This window comes from Anneissia japonica, unplaced genomic scaffold, assembly GCF_011630105.1.
Source record: "Anneissia japonica isolate Jap-2015-1 unplaced genomic scaffold, ASM1163010v1 scaffold1511_len2985839_cov193, whole genome shotgun sequence".
NCBI classification, from domain to species: Eukaryota; Metazoa; Echinodermata; class Crinoidea; order Comatulida; family Comatulidae; genus Anneissia; species Anneissia japonica.
Genome location: NW_022685291.1, coordinates 1,513,095 through 1,529,038, shown reverse-complemented (window position 1 = coordinate 1,529,038; position 15,944 = coordinate 1,513,095). Strand labels below are relative to the sequence as shown.

Below are 15,944 nucleotides of genomic sequence, written 5' to 3'. Positions count from 1 at the left end.
AATTCATGGGGAGTGGGTGGGGGGAGTTTTTATGGCTTAGTATGGCCCAATTTATGGTTTTAGACCGGAATATTACGAAGGTGAGGGGGTGTATAGGCCTGCCCAGTGGGGGGAGGGAAATTCACCTGCTGGCTCCACTACTGGTTGTAGTGCACTGATGTAAACAAACACATTATTATGCATGAAGTGACAGCAATGCCAGTCTAGTCACGCGTGGTGTTTACACTGCATGCAACATCCAACTTAGAATTCTATGGTCAGACTCAGACTTGCTTTATGCACTGAAAGATTGGTCCATGATTTATTTATTAACATTATTCACATAGAATATTCGCGTGGTTATTTTTAAGAAATCAGCCACATCTTGTATTTTTATTTAAGTTGTTATAATGGTAATCGTCTTCCATATGCACGCTCTAGACCAAGCGTCAAGTACAAGCAAATACAAACAAAATTAAAAACGGATATGAGAGAAAAAAAATATGATTTAAGGTAGCGAACACATTCAGGCAATTTACTCCACAACTTTGATGCAGCAACAAACAAAGGCCATCATGTAAATCCTCCTAAGTTTCAGAACAACATGGGAATACAAAATCCACCCGATGGTAGATGAGATGAGCTAAGTATTGATCTATAATGTACTGTTGTGGAGAGAAGCAAATCTTCAAGTGATACATAATGTCCAGAAATTCTTCTGTGTTTAAGAACAGTTGATGGAAATCAATAGCGGGTGGAAATTGGTAGCAAAGTCTGACACTTCCACCAAGGACATTTTGATATGATAGATACAGTTCCAATTGTTTTTTAAATGAATAATGATGTATATCTCAAGCCTTTGTTAGCAGCAGATTTGTGGATATTAAGTTTAAGAATCCAGTTCAGTTTTGCACTACGTCTGTCTATTTAACCATTCAAATGTACTACAGCATCGAAGATGTATATTTATTGTATATTGCACCTGCTACGGAAGAAAGAACTTGTTTTCCACCATAGCAATCACTGTTGCAAGTGGTAGGCCCACACTAAATAAGGTATATATATAATGTTGTAAGCGTTACACGAGAGACTGGGCGGGGGTGGGGGGCGCACGTGGGCTGAGCACATATTTTGTAAATTTGGCAATGAAATACGGTACAGTGACTGACTGGCCATTCATACACCTAGGTAGACTGAAGCAATATGCCTTGCTCATGATAAGGAATGGAATCTCGACCTTGAGTTTGCCAACTGCGTGTAGCGATTGTTTGGAAACTAAGCTGTACTGCGTAGCAGTTCCCGACGCAATTGGAAAGGTTCTCCCCATCCGACCGACTAATCAGCATCATCGAAGGCTCTCGGCGATAGCGTGTAGCGTTTGTATGGAAGCAAGCTTGATCGGTTACAATGTTTGGGGTTGTTCTCGGGTGCAAGGGTGGACGATTAATCTTATAATGGCGAGAACGGCTAAGTAAGAATGTGGTAAAATTAGACGTTTGGTTTTGAGTTGTAGGTTTGTACAACAAAAGTTGTTTCAGAAATGCTACGTTTGATTACTTGTAATTTTCTCCACTATTATTTTGCTAGTAAGTCTCAGCCCGTTAAAACAAATGTGCTGGGGTGGGGAAGGTGGGGGGTGCCGTAATGTGCAAATGGAGCGAATGTCTTGGGGAAGAAATCCTGGTGGAAGGACATTTGCACCCCCGTCAGACAGGTCTGGACTCATGTTGTCTGACGCCAAGACAATTTCGTGGGACCAAGATATTAATTTGCCTATCCAAAACGTAATTTGCATTGCCAATTCCTTATTGTCGTCTAAAACCACAAAAATACAAGCCAAATGACTAACAGAACCAACACATGTTCTATGATTATGAATATCCTAAATGTAAACAGCTTTGCAAATCAAAGAAGCGTCATATCAGAAGCTATAAGGATTATTGTGTTTGTAACGAAAAAACAAACATACTGAGAGCATAAATGACATAATTCTTTAAAAATTCATGTTTGTTTTAAAATGAATGCAGTTAGTTAATTGTCTTTTATCGTGTGTAAAAATCTGTGCTTACTGTCAATCTGTCATGATTCTTGGGTGAGTGAGAGTTTATCTACACTGTATCATGATATAATATAAATAATATAAATATTGTTCATGATATTCATGATATATATACATATATTTTTCATTATATATATATATATATATATATATTATAAATGCTTATTTATAACCACAGATATGGCAGTATAGTTCGTGCCGTTTAATACTCAGCACATTATTTCAATAATAACTGACATACGCCCTCATTGGGACAAAGTTAAGTTGATGTAATGTCCTGTACTGTAAATCAATATAGAAAATCAGAAATGGTGCGCAGCACTGTAGAACAGATAGGCCTAGGTAAACACAGTGATAAATGATAGAAATTTCGAGGGCATATATTAGTTGTCTTAAATAAATTGTGTGGCCTCATTTCAACATAAAATCAGCTCTAGTATTCTAATGGATAAGGCGCCTCAAATTTGCTTCTTCGTAGCTCTGAGGTGGCGAGATTTTTGTCATAAGATATCATCTTGTTTCGCAAACTCGTCACATACATCTTAATTATATTTTATCTCGCCTACAAATGCCATGAACTCTCCTGATAAGGTATTTTATATTTCCCACAATTAATACATTACATACATTACAGCATTTATATAGCGCTATTTCATGAAGATCAGAGTGCTCAAAGCGTGGACTATAATAGGCCTAGCCATTCAGCTCATGTGTTGTTACACATTTAGGAAGAACGGAAGAACCATTTTTATCTTTATTTAGGCTATGCAGGGCGGAGAAATAAGACAACTTAACAGAGATGGGCCTATTGAACTCCAGGTTTCAATCAATGTTTTAGATTCTATTATTTGGTTGTAGAGCCTAGTTTTGTTACTTTTTTATATTTAAAAAAATGCAAACTCGATATTTTCTCTTGCGCTAAAATCATTTATATTTTATCCATTAAAAATTATCTCTTCTTTACTTTGGAGAGACTTTATCTGATGCTTAAATTTTATTTTTATCAACCCGATAAATTTTCACCTAGGCTGACCTGGTGTTCTTCGAGCCCGATCAGTTTCAATGCTTTCCGCTCTTTCCATTTTTTATGGTCCATAAAAAAACTTTTGACCAAGTTTCACAATTGTCATTTCTTTGTTATTCTTCTGGGACGTTATATATTATGGCGTTATCTCTTCCCATTATAGTTTTTTATAGACTTTCTCCTTCGGTTATTTTATAAAGTTCAATTGCAAAAAGCCTCTTTATTGTATTATAGTTTGTTTGTTCAATAAGTTGTTAGTTCAGAATTTTCTTGCAAATGTATCCTGTATTTTTTCCGTTTCTTCGAATTGCTTTTTGTTACTATCTTTAATCAAGTTCTGGTAGCCCTCTACATATTCTAGCCTTGTTTCGAGATACTTTACATTTCTTAAGGTTCAGTTTCTATAATTACTTATTTTAGTTAGATTACTCGATTATCATACTTGTTTCGGCTCTGTAAGTTTTAGGTAGTCTAGCATTCCTTCAGTAGGTGATACTTGTTGTCAGTGGCGTAACGGCTATGAGCTCTCACTGGCTCATTAGGATAAGTTTGATCGTCTCGAATTCATTTAATTTAATTCGAAACGTTCGATTTTCAGCTGTTTTTGCTATTTTTTCACACATTTCTCTTCATAACTTTACTTCTACTTCTCCGATTTTTGCCATTGTTCTTTTATCCTATTCCAAATTTAATAACAGTTTTAGTATCTTAATTTTAATCCATAAGATTGCCAAATCTCGTCGGACTTTGTAATTTTGTAACCCTGGTTTTTCCAATTTTTCCGTGTAAAACCTACGGTTTTAGCAGAAATATGGTGAACCGCCCGAAGTTTTTTTGTAGTAGCTCCGCTGATATTGGGCCGATTTTCGGCATTGTTGTGGAAATATGTAGATTTATTTATTACCTACAACATATGTAAAAATCAATTTGATTGGTTAAAAAATATCGTCGGACTTGTTATTTTTGTAAGAATCAATCAGTAGCAAGTCATTTTAGAACGAGTATTCCACCGTATTGTTGAGCAGAAGATGTTATTTGCATCTTGAAATATTATTTTGATTTTTAGTTTGTGCATGTGTAGGTGAACGTATGGATATAATTTTTAATGTATTTACATAACAAATATAGTGGTTATGACAGTATATAAATGACGATATTCTGCTAGGCCCACGTTTTCTCCTCCGGTTTCAGATCTGATAATCAGACCATACCATTTTCAATGGGTCATGCAAGTGCATCGTAGAAGCATCTGTAATAGGCACATTTGTACAATGTTAAAAAAAATATATACCTACTGAAGTATAATACTAATATTATCTTTTTGTTTATTATAAAGTACCATGAGCCTGCACCTACAAATCTCGCTACATTCACACAAACTAAATACCCCTATTTTACAATGGTACAATTCGCATGCTTTAACGATTAGCCTTTGAATTCGCTTCGACGCGATAAGGGGATTTTCAAGCCCTACGCAAAGGCAATTTTGATCAACTGGGTGATCCTAATGGAGGTCATGGGTTCCGGAGCCGCAAGGTCCCCCAGCAAATTTAAATATTTTTTTAAAAACACATAACCAAAGCCCCTTTTCAAGCCAAAGTCTGCCGACTACTTTTTATGATCTTCAATCGCCAGTTTACGTTTCGTTGAAACTTTAAAAAGTTGCGCGAGTACGGTACGGTAGTCTATAAATATTAATTGATTTTAATTTAATCGTTTTGTTTGGTATTTATTGTATTATCATTTTTATTATTGATATATTAGTTAAAATTAGGTATACTTTTTTCGGGTCAAATCACGATACATAAACTTAGAATTCGGAGCTCCCAGCATATTGGACACTAAAGGGCCCCGGCCCCTTCGTTACGCCAATGCTTGTGTAAAGTTAACATTTCGTTCACTGCCTATTTTCGGCGCTTCTTCACCATCGAGACTAAGTTGATTTTCACATCTTGTATACACTGGTAACCTGTATTCAAAACTTCCTTCGTCGTGTTTGAGCTATCTGTGTTTTCTGACTCCTGCTTGCTGACGTTACTCTGGATGCTTAGTGCATCAATTTACAACTATATTTCCAAATGATACCAGGATTACTCGTTTTTATTTATAATAGACCATTTTTTATTGATGTACTTACCAGTGTAAGTGTGTTTGAGTCTGGTTTGAGACACGTCTTTACCACGGTGGTCCTTAGTATTGTGTATATTATCAATATAATTATTAACTCATTTTATCTTATTGTATCTTATTAAAGCTCCGCGCCATTGCTAAAGTGGTTGATTAAGATGTTACAATGTACTGTTTTCCTTCACAATAACTATATTATACATTAATGATAAGTTTGTTTATTAACAGTAATACAATGCTATAAGAGATAGGCCTATACCTTAATCAAATTAAGGGACATTCGAAATCTTCTTGATAGTACCAATCACACTACATAACATTATTCTGACTATTCAAACAAATTATAAATCAGTTTCTAAAAACATATTTTAAACATATTGTTTCATTCATCTTCAAATGCTGCAGTAAAATGTTATAGACTAAATGCTGCACATTTGGGATGACTTTCTGTTATTATTATGTCGTGTTAACTGCATGTTTAAATATGATTGATTGTATGCGCTCCGGGGTCAGCTTATACCGGCGTATAAGTAGGCTTTATGAAGTTAGTTCGTTGACAATTGCGCAGTAGGGACGAGTATTTGTATGTTGCCTGATGAGGGCGGTATATTATCCGTAATAGGACAGACTGTCAAACACAGAACAAGAGCATCATATTTTGAGTTATATCATCTATTTTCTTTTCCATTTTACGCGAGTGAATATTTAAGTGCAATTTAATCAAGTATAAAGATGAGCATGTGAGTATAAATCCCGTTCCAATAGATCACAACATTATTTACCAGAATGGGCCTATATTTCTTATTTAAATATGGAACAAAGAGGATGATTTTCGTTCGACTTTCATGATTAAGTTTCCTTGTGATGATGTATCCATGGACACGTTAAAAATTACGTATCCAAGTGCAAATAAGATACCTAGACAATGACAAATTACAATGAAGCACCGTATTTGATCGTAATTTGAAAAATATAAGGATGTCGCATGAAATAGGCCTAGCCACCAATTCCATTAAAAGAAATCCAATAGTTCAAAGTCGACAGCAGAAATTAATGGCGTTGCTTTTATATCTTACCGAATAATAACTAAATATAAATGTGTATTAAATAACCATTAAAAAAATGGAATGGTTTTATGGCTTTTTCATTGTTCCTAATATTTATGCAAGCAAAATATTAGCTTAAGACATGACAATTTCAATTTGAATAGGATAAGGTCTTTAACACACATGACTCCGTCAGTTCCTATTCATATTTTAATTTAATTGTAACGAGATGAATACGGTAGATCTTATTACATGATGGTTTCAATCTTTTTAAAATGCGTTTATCTTAATTCTGGCAATAGGCCTAAAACATGCATAGACCTACTCACAGTGGCCTCTTCAGCTATAGCTCACTACAATATAGGCCTAGAGCTTCATTCAAAACAAAATAACTTCGTAGCCAGCTAAAGATGATCAACCAATTAATCAGTAAATTAGAAATACGATAAAATTACGATATAGATGGAATTTGTAGAACCATAGAGTGTATCATGATCGAAAACAATATAGGCCTAAAATACAAAAATTTTATTTATTGGTTGTTATTTCAATACATTTCACAGAAAAGAATTGAACTTAGAATGTAAAAATGATAAAAAAAATGAGTCTCAAAAACCCAAAGGTTTGTACAAACGAGACCCCTCCCCTAACAGTCTTAACTACTAATAAATGTAATAAATTTTAATTTTAAGAAATCAAAAAACGAGGAAAAATAGTACCCGTATCAAATGGCATTCAGTGATAGGCCTATACATATAAATATGCATACGTTTCACACATCAGGTGTAGGTCATATACATCGCATGACAACTAATTATTGATTACATAGTAATTAAAAAAGGAAAATGACAAATCTCAGCAGCAGGAACACAAAAGTTTACAAAATTCATAATCATTAATAGTATTTACTGTACTTAATAAAAATTGTTTGAGATTTTGTTTATATATATTTGCAGGGAACAGTGAAATTCACTGTTCCCTGATATTTGAAGACAGTTTTACTAGATTTGATATCATCATTGAGTGGAATTATTCCAAAATTAGTGGACCATGAGGTAGCACTGATGACAATGTAGACTTCTCTTTTTAGGGCACAGTATTGTATTGCATACATAGATAGAAACGAAGTGACAGGTCCGACAAATGGAGACTACGCTAGTCACAGATAACTTGAATCTTGTACCTGGTTCTACACAACATAATACCAGCAACAATGAAAAATTCGTATAAACAAGACTCTTAATATGTTTGTTTAATTTATGGTTTGAAAAAAAAAAATTGAAATTGCTTTTGTGACGACCAGCAAACTGCTCGTTTGTTTACATTGTTCGTGTGTATATTATTTTGTGTTTACGGAACCAACAAGAATGCTTTTTTTACTATCAACTCTTGTTTTAGAATGTGATTTGTGGGCCTATCCGTACCGACGAAAACCAAGTTATTTTATTGCACAGATTAATCTCTGTCTCTTATACACATCTAGATGTGTATAAGAGACAGATATATATGATTGTAAAAAAAAATTAACATTCAAACATTGAATCAATCGTTATACAACACAATATATATATATATATATATATATATATATTAAAAGCAGGTGAAAGAGTGTGGAAATTCAGTTGATTCTAATGGACCAGTTGGGTAGGGCGTATGCATAGACAGCAGACGTTCCCGGATTCAAATTAGGAGATAGTGTGGTGGTTTCGTCGGCTCTGCTAGAGATAGGAACCCTAGTCCCTGTTTTACACACTTCGGTGATTAATGTCATACGCCCTCATCTTAAGAACTTGTCACATGATAGATAAAAAAAAATTAAGCTGGTCGAACACGGGGTCTGAAAGTTTAACCCACTTATCATTTTGGTAGTCTTACCGTATCTTATCGACAAAGGCATGGAGTCAAAAGCACGGGGGTCTGAGAGTTTTACTTACTTTAATTTTGGTATTTTACCGTAGCTTATAGGCAAAAGCATGTAGTCAAAAGCATAGGGGAGTGGCGCATCCAGGCATTTGAAATAGAGGGGGCCCAGAGAGGGACTTTTACAGGTGGAGTGTCTATGCTACCTCAGCCCCACCATGTTAATTACTTGTTACGGTACTTGTCTTCCTAGAAAACATATGGCCGTCACTGACTGATTTTGCATCAGTTGACATAACATTGCCAGGTATGACCATGAGAGAGATCTTACTCCTCAATTATTCATAAATTTTTTTATTTTATTTTTTTAACATATTTTTTTATTGTTACTTAATGGTTGGGGCTGGCAAGAAAATTTATGATTATGGCACCTCTAGATGGCCGGAAATTGCACTCCTAGACTCAAAATTTTAGTCGAATTTTCTTTTTTCTTAATTTAAAAAAATATTTTGACAAAAAAGGGTGGGGGGGGGGGTTGAATCCGCCTATGCAGGGGTCTGAGAGTTTTACCCACTTTTCATTTGGGTATTTTAATTTACCGTTGCTTATCAACAAAATCATGGACAAAATTGAACTCATAATTAACTCATTTGGAACTGACAACCAAACAAGTGAGCGGGTGTTATTTTACTTGATTGCATTTTACTTCTGCAAACACACAGCAGAATCTCTTCGTAGACCATGGGTGGTGACCCCGAGAGATGCACTTCCCAAGCCGGGGAGAAAAAAGTTATATGTATTTTCTACATATTTGTAGACTCTAAAATTGATTAAATACGGTAAGCCTTTGACACCCCTAAATTGTCATATTCGTCGGGTGCTTCGTCTTTTGGATAACTTTCGAAAAATATTATGGGCGACGCCCGACACGCCCAAATTGCTATCGTCCGGGACATCGGCCTCTCCGTTTGGTCGCATACAAGTCACAAATTGTCATGCCAAGTCCTACATTGGATTCCTCGCTTATTTAAATAGTTACTAAAACACATTTTAACAAATCAACTCGTTCTTGCTGTAAGTATATTCTGTGAGGACCCAAGAGCGACATAACGTGTGCTAAGACAAGACATGTCCTTTTTCCTGTTGCATACTATAATCAATATCACCTAATGTATTTAATCAAAACAATAAAACTGAACTTTCCGTGGCCTGTAATACAATGTACTCAAGCAGAACCATCATTAAAATGTATTGTTATGTGATAGTTATAACACAATGTTGTTACCAGGGTGATAATTAACAAGTTCAAAAGATGTACAGTTTCCCTTATGGTTTGAAAGGTCCTATGTCAATTATTTGGATTATGTTACGTACCTTAAGTTTAACAAGAATATTGAACTACGATTGAATGCACACATGATTAATCGATCAGTTTTCATTAAACTTCAATTGTACGTATGAAACATTTAATTTTTCGAAACACTAAAGGATTGATGATTTCATAAAAGAAGGGAGGGTAATATCAATATAACATAGATAATATAGATTTACTTTTTTTAAAGGTTTTGTGTAGGCCTATTTTAGGCTTCATCGGAAGCATTGCTACGATGCCTTAGAAGACCTGCGACGCGTGGACTAGTGATCATACTCTATTAGCCTACTAAGGAAGACTCGTCGAAACGGTAGTCCCAAAAATTATGGGTCAACGTCATTAGTTTCAACGATGTTCACAGACCAAGATTTTTTGTAGATTTCCGGCAAGAAACAACAAGAATGCTTTTTTTACTATCAACTCTTGTTTTAGAATGTGATTTGTGGGCCTATCCGTACCGACGAAAACCAAGTTATTTTATTGCACAGATTAATCTTGGCCTATATGTACACATCTGAAGATATAACTCGGCTGTATACAAATACTGATAGCATTTAGACAATAGTATGGGGTGCACTACTTCAGTTGAGAAGGGAAGAAACTCAAGCGCTCCTTTCCATGATGCTCCCCAGAAGCAATCGCCTGTCGACAAGAGACTTCCATTCACTGCACGTGACAAGTTTAGCCTTCAGAAGTCTTGGAAAGCTGTACAGAGAAGCCTAAATGAAGTGGGTACTGATGCATTTCTCAGGTAATAATAAGATTTTATTATCGATTGAGAGTGTTAGTTTAAAAATAAGCTTTTAGCTTAAATGGATACAATTTGCTTGCAATCAGTTTCAGTTTTATTTTATTTATAGCAGGCCTGGACTAATTGGTTTTAAAGGTCGGCGCAGCGGTTTCCATTGTGGAATTCTTGACCACCTTGTTTTACATTTCTTCGTATAATAATAATAATAATAATAATAATAATAATAATAATAATAATAATAATAATAATAATAATAATAAATAATAAATGATTTAATAAGGAATACATATAATGACGACGAAAATGGCGATGGCGTTGTGAACGATGATAACCATAATAATGCTTTATAATGTGGTATGCACCGGAAATTTCCCGATGAGAGGTAAAAAATCCCTGACTAGACAGAGGCCTAACCTCAGCCTACCATCGCCAAATTTCAAGATTGCCACCCCTAGATGCCCGCAAATGGCACTTTCAGGCTGTAAAAATGCTTTTTAATGCAGTGTTCCCCGGCGAAATAATTTGGCTTCTTCGGCGATGTGACTAGGGTTTCCCGGCGCGGGGCCCTGTCCCCCTTACTTCTCCCCTCGTGCCACCACTGTTTGTATAGCGCAAATATATCCATTAGAAAAAGCTCAGGCGCCTGAGATTAAAAAGAAAATAGTCGGTATCGATTTAAAGTAATAGTAACCCACGAAATCATTACATAACAAGAACAAGAAAGCAGGGGAGGAAACCGCTTACTCTACCTCTAAACCCTCCGATCAATGCGGCCAGAAGCTAGTAAGGCAAACCTGTGATTGACGCTGACGCTGCGCGTCTTAAACTGCGGTGGTGGCTCTTTCCTGTCATTCGACAATATGTCTACCCCTCCTGTTTTAGGCTTACACTTTTCGAATCCTTGGAGGTCGATCTTTACCCATCAGAACCAAAACCAGAATCGACCTCGTCGCTTTTTTTACCATAATTTTGAAACAACAAAATGAGGGCGCTCCACTAATCCACTAATCACAAAAGCTGTATCAGGCCCGTATCCAGGGAGGGTTTTTAGGGTTCGGGAGAACCCCCCCTTTTCTAGCAAACCCCCCTCTTTTCTGACGAACCCCCCTCTTCAAATTTCGCAAATAAGTCCTCCAACCCAACTAATGCACTGCAGACCCACCCAGACAAAGACCTTTTCAAACATGTCTGCATTAGCATTAATTAGACCCATAAAGCACAAAAATCTTGGAAGAACCTGGCTACGGGCCTGTGTATGATGAAATGTTGTTAAATACATCCAATAGAAACTTATGATAATTCATGGGGTATGATAAAACATGTTGAATTTACGATACACAGAGTATAATTAAATGATTTTATGACAGATGAAAAGTTCCAGGATAACGAATGATCAATTAGTAAAACCACCTATTGCCGTACCGTAAATTCAAAACATCAACGTCCAATAATAATGGACCTTTCCACTAAGCCCCGCCCATTGTATATTGTTGCTAAGGTCTAACAAAACGACAGTGGTCAGGTTCACACGAGAGCTAGTGTCCAGATCGGGAGCTAACCGTTACCAGGATCTAGCTTAGCTAGCTTAGTTAGCTATCGGTTAGCAGGTTGTGCGCGTTTCTATCATCAACCAATCACACGTGCGCGTTTCCAATTTCCAGTTTTCTATTGGCCAGTGATTCGATCACCATCTTCTTGGTATCTGGATAGGGATTTTCTTGTATGAACGCACAGGTTAGCGCCTATGTTTGTGATCTAGCTGCCGTATTTGAACACAGTGTAAAAACATACGCAAACACGATGTGCGTTTCCGGGACAACATGTGTTTGTGATAAACAGGCGTGTTCCTGGCCCTGTTCTGATTGGTCAGTTGTAAAGTTTGTTTGACCTCCGGAAAGGCCTATATTGTCACCGACATATTATTTGTACGGGGTTAACGGTTGAGTTAAATCTAAAAATCCGAAACTCACACACACTAAAAAAAAAACCCCCAAAAAACCACCTTTATATTAAGTTGATAGGCCTAACTGAATACCACCGAAAATTATAAACTTTAAATAGCATGAATAGACCTACCGGTATTTTAAGTTGTCCATCACTTGAAATATCACTATGTAAGTGAAGTGAGATCCAACTTTCGCTAAAAATATAATGTTTCTTTCAGGAGAGTAACAATATCATTTTGTCTTCTGTTGAGTTACCGTTAAATCAATTAGGCCTATTTATTATTTGGTTTGTTCTTGTGGTTTGTTATGGTCGGTTACAATAAAGGGCACTGTTAGTTATTTCGTTTGCGCCATAAATTTGGTGATAGGATATTGTGGTGGATGGTTGAATGTATTATAACCAAGATCAACGCATTACATAACCAAATATTATAACAAAATCACTATACATCCATCCCTCTAGGATGGACCACCAAGACCTTTTGTTGGTATATTATTCTATCAGATTCAAATCAAACTATCCAACTTTACCTCACACAACTGATATACGCCCTCATAATCTGGGGCTACGGTGTACAGAAAGAACCGCATCGGAAAATTGAATAAACGTATGTACATCAGATTCCTTGCGTTGGTTGAATGGATCTGCAATAAGTGTCTGTGATCAAGTGGTAGGGCGCTCGCCTTGATAGCAAGAGATTGCAGTTTCAAATCCCACCGTGTACATGCTTTTTCATACAATTGAAAGAAACTTTTGGTTGAAGAGATAAAATTATCATAGGGCTGCCGAGAGGAACCTGGACGACTGGGCAATTTTGGTTGAAGAGAGCTAGGCCTATATAGAATTATCAGGACCGCCGAGAGGGACCTGGATAACGGGGCAGCGTAGCTGCAGGGGTCCCAGTGGCGGGGACCAATGGTGTATCTAGGGGTATTGAACTAATGTGACTGATGAGGTGAGGGCGCGAAGGTGAAGTTTGAGGGCTCGATGATAGTGAGGGGCGGTAACTAGCAAAATACAAAGGTTGTATGAGGTGATTGGCCGACAGTGGGTGGATCATATCTGTTTGGGTGGGTGGACGTGCGCACTCACCTTCCCACGTACTCCGTGGATACACCACTGGCGTGGTTTAGAGGCCAGAAAAAATCCCCAAGCAGTGTTCACCGGGCTGTGCCCGGTGGGGCTTAAGCAAAGTTCTAAAAACTACAGTATTTTATGTATAGGTATGTGATTGCAGATATACCGTAATTGTAGAGATCTTGAGAAATTTGCAATTCTTGACACGTGTTCCAACAGACACCCACCCTATTGCGCTTGTGTAGGCCTTACAACATTGGTTCCAATTATAAAGTATTGATTTTATTATTTATATATACATTTATATAGGCCTATGTACCGTACCGGCATTTTCTACATTATGCAAAAGGGCAATAAATATATATTTAAAGAGCCCTATATAGGCCTATATGCAATTAAACGAATAAGCATCTGCACTAACAGTAAAATGAAGTAAAACGTATGAAGCAAAATTAAATAGTTGCAGTAACTAACACTGACCTTTGGGGCAACGCCCTTCATCTTGTGGTATAACACAGGTGTGAATAAGCCACGTGAGTCCGTTAATAAATTTATATTGTGTGGACGCACTTTCACAGTAAATATAAAAACATGTAGTTTCCTAATAATTCACTTAATTATACACAAAAAAATCCATTACATTCTGAGCTATCTGCCATCACCTCGTCTTATTACCAATCTTTGTGATGATGATATTGATTATATTGGTAACTAAATGCCTATCAAATTACCTGTCTGATATTGTGCAATAACAATACACAATAAAAAGTTGATAGCGACGTGCTCAATAATTTAAGGGGATATGATTAGAAAGGCCTATAGCTATACCTATTATTATTGCCGAATTATTAGTGTGTGTGTTCGAATTATTACATATACCGAATTAGCAGTAGTAACGATATTGAAAGGATAAACTGTATTTCATTAACGTCATAAAACGCACGTCGTCACTGTTTCTATGACAACACTATATTCAGCCATAACCTCGAGCAACCATGATAAGCACTGACATCTCGCGCGAACGAATTAGATGATTGAGAAAGTATTAGGAGCCTTTACGACGTTCCAAAGCGATAGAAAATGTTGATAATTTTCTTTCAACTATATAAGGCAAGTGCACGCGACCACTCATAATTATATATGTTTATCTCTTCCCTTCCCTATCTACCCCCTTTCCCTCTCTTTAACTTCTCTCTTTCTATCTGACGAAGGCCTAAGCTTATACGAGTAGGCCTATATGCATAATGTATATATAGCGTTGGTTTTATATATAATTATATAATAGCATTGAGATAATAAGTAAATGATAATAGTGCTATTATGAGGAGAATTTGATGATAGATCGATGAAAACATCGGTTCAGCAGTGCTGAAACATCATGATGTAGGGCAACCACGGGCAGCATATACGTGACCTTATGCTGCTATGCTCTGTTCACACTAGTACATTTTCTGTGACAAATAGACAACATGTTATCTGCTTAAGCAATCAATCAATCAATCGTTGCAATCAGTCAATCAATCGTAATACATACAAAAGAACAGAAATACCTTGAAACAAGAAAAAATTAACATGTATTTAATTTCAATTAACCAATCAATCAATCAATCATTGTATTCAGCAATTACTCTTTTACAATGACGGGACAAGCCATAAGGTAATGCATGCAATGCATTCTATTATGTACTTATGGAGGAATAAAGTAAAAAAAATGAAGATGGATATGATATTAATCAATCAATCAATAAATCAATCAATCAATCAACCAATCAATCATTGTATTCAGCAATTACGCTTCTACAACGTTAGGACAAGCCTTAGCATAAGGTACTGCATGTAATGCATTTCTATAATGTACTTATATGGACGAATAAAGTAAAAAAAATGATGAACATAAATGAAATTTAAATCAACTGTAAGCCATTAATACCAGACCTTCAATCGGTCTAAATATTAAGAAAAACACAATGTGGATATAAAGACAATTTAAATCAGAAGTATAAAGTAAAACAACTTCATAACTTATTGGTAAATAGCTGTCCAGTAAAATTAAATACAATAATGAGACAACAATTAAAATATAAGTAAAAGATAGAACATCATAATACCTTTCTAAACAAACAAGCTAAAACATCATTCCGGTAAAATCAATACAATGGACCTTTCCACTAAGCCCCGCCCCTTGGATATTGTTGCTAAGGTCCCACAAGACGACAGTGTTAAAGCATACGCCAACACGTGCGTTTGTGGGATAACACGTGTGTTTGTAAGACGCGCGCGTATTCCTAGCGCTGTTCTGATTAGTCAGTTGTTAAGTTTGATTGACACTCCGGAAAGGTCTATTACTATGAGACAAAGAGAAAATTAAATATACAATAATATAATGGATAAAATTGTCATATCACACCCTTATACAGGCACCTGATGCTGTTGTGGTCTGTCTATAAAAAGTACCTGTTATTTGCCTATATAATATATGGACATTATGGTGTCGTATCATTTTTGGCCAAAATAAGTATTTGTCAAATAAAACGTAATCGTGTGATCAGAGCTTAAAATAGGCATAATGCTCATACAATATTGGGCTTTTTTTCTTAATAATATTAATATAATAATGATAATAATGATGATCATGATGACGACGACGACGATAGTGATGATAATGGTCGTGATGATAATAATAATTATATATATATATATAT

At 36.0% G+C, this 15,944-nt stretch overlaps 1 protein-coding gene across 4 annotated transcripts in view; it reads left to right on the top strand.

Annotated features, from left to right (window-relative positions):
* LOC117110413 (extracellular globin-E1-like) overlaps positions 1-15,944 on the top strand; it is a 42,351-nt gene that overhangs the window by 9,623 nt on the left and 16,784 nt on the right. For 2 of the 4 annotated variants that reach the window (XM_033253132.1, XM_033253118.1), the window contains exon 2: positions 9,658-10,218. In XM_033253132.1, coding sequence (XP_033109023.1) covers positions 10,034-10,218 — 185 coding nt within the window. In that variant the 5' untranslated portion in view covers positions 9,658-10,033. Of the gene's footprint in view, positions 1-5,807; positions 5,930-9,487; positions 9,547-9,657; positions 10,219-15,944 lie in introns of those variants that run through there. The other 2 variants (XM_033253125.1, XM_033253139.1) reach the window with 2 other exon arrangements.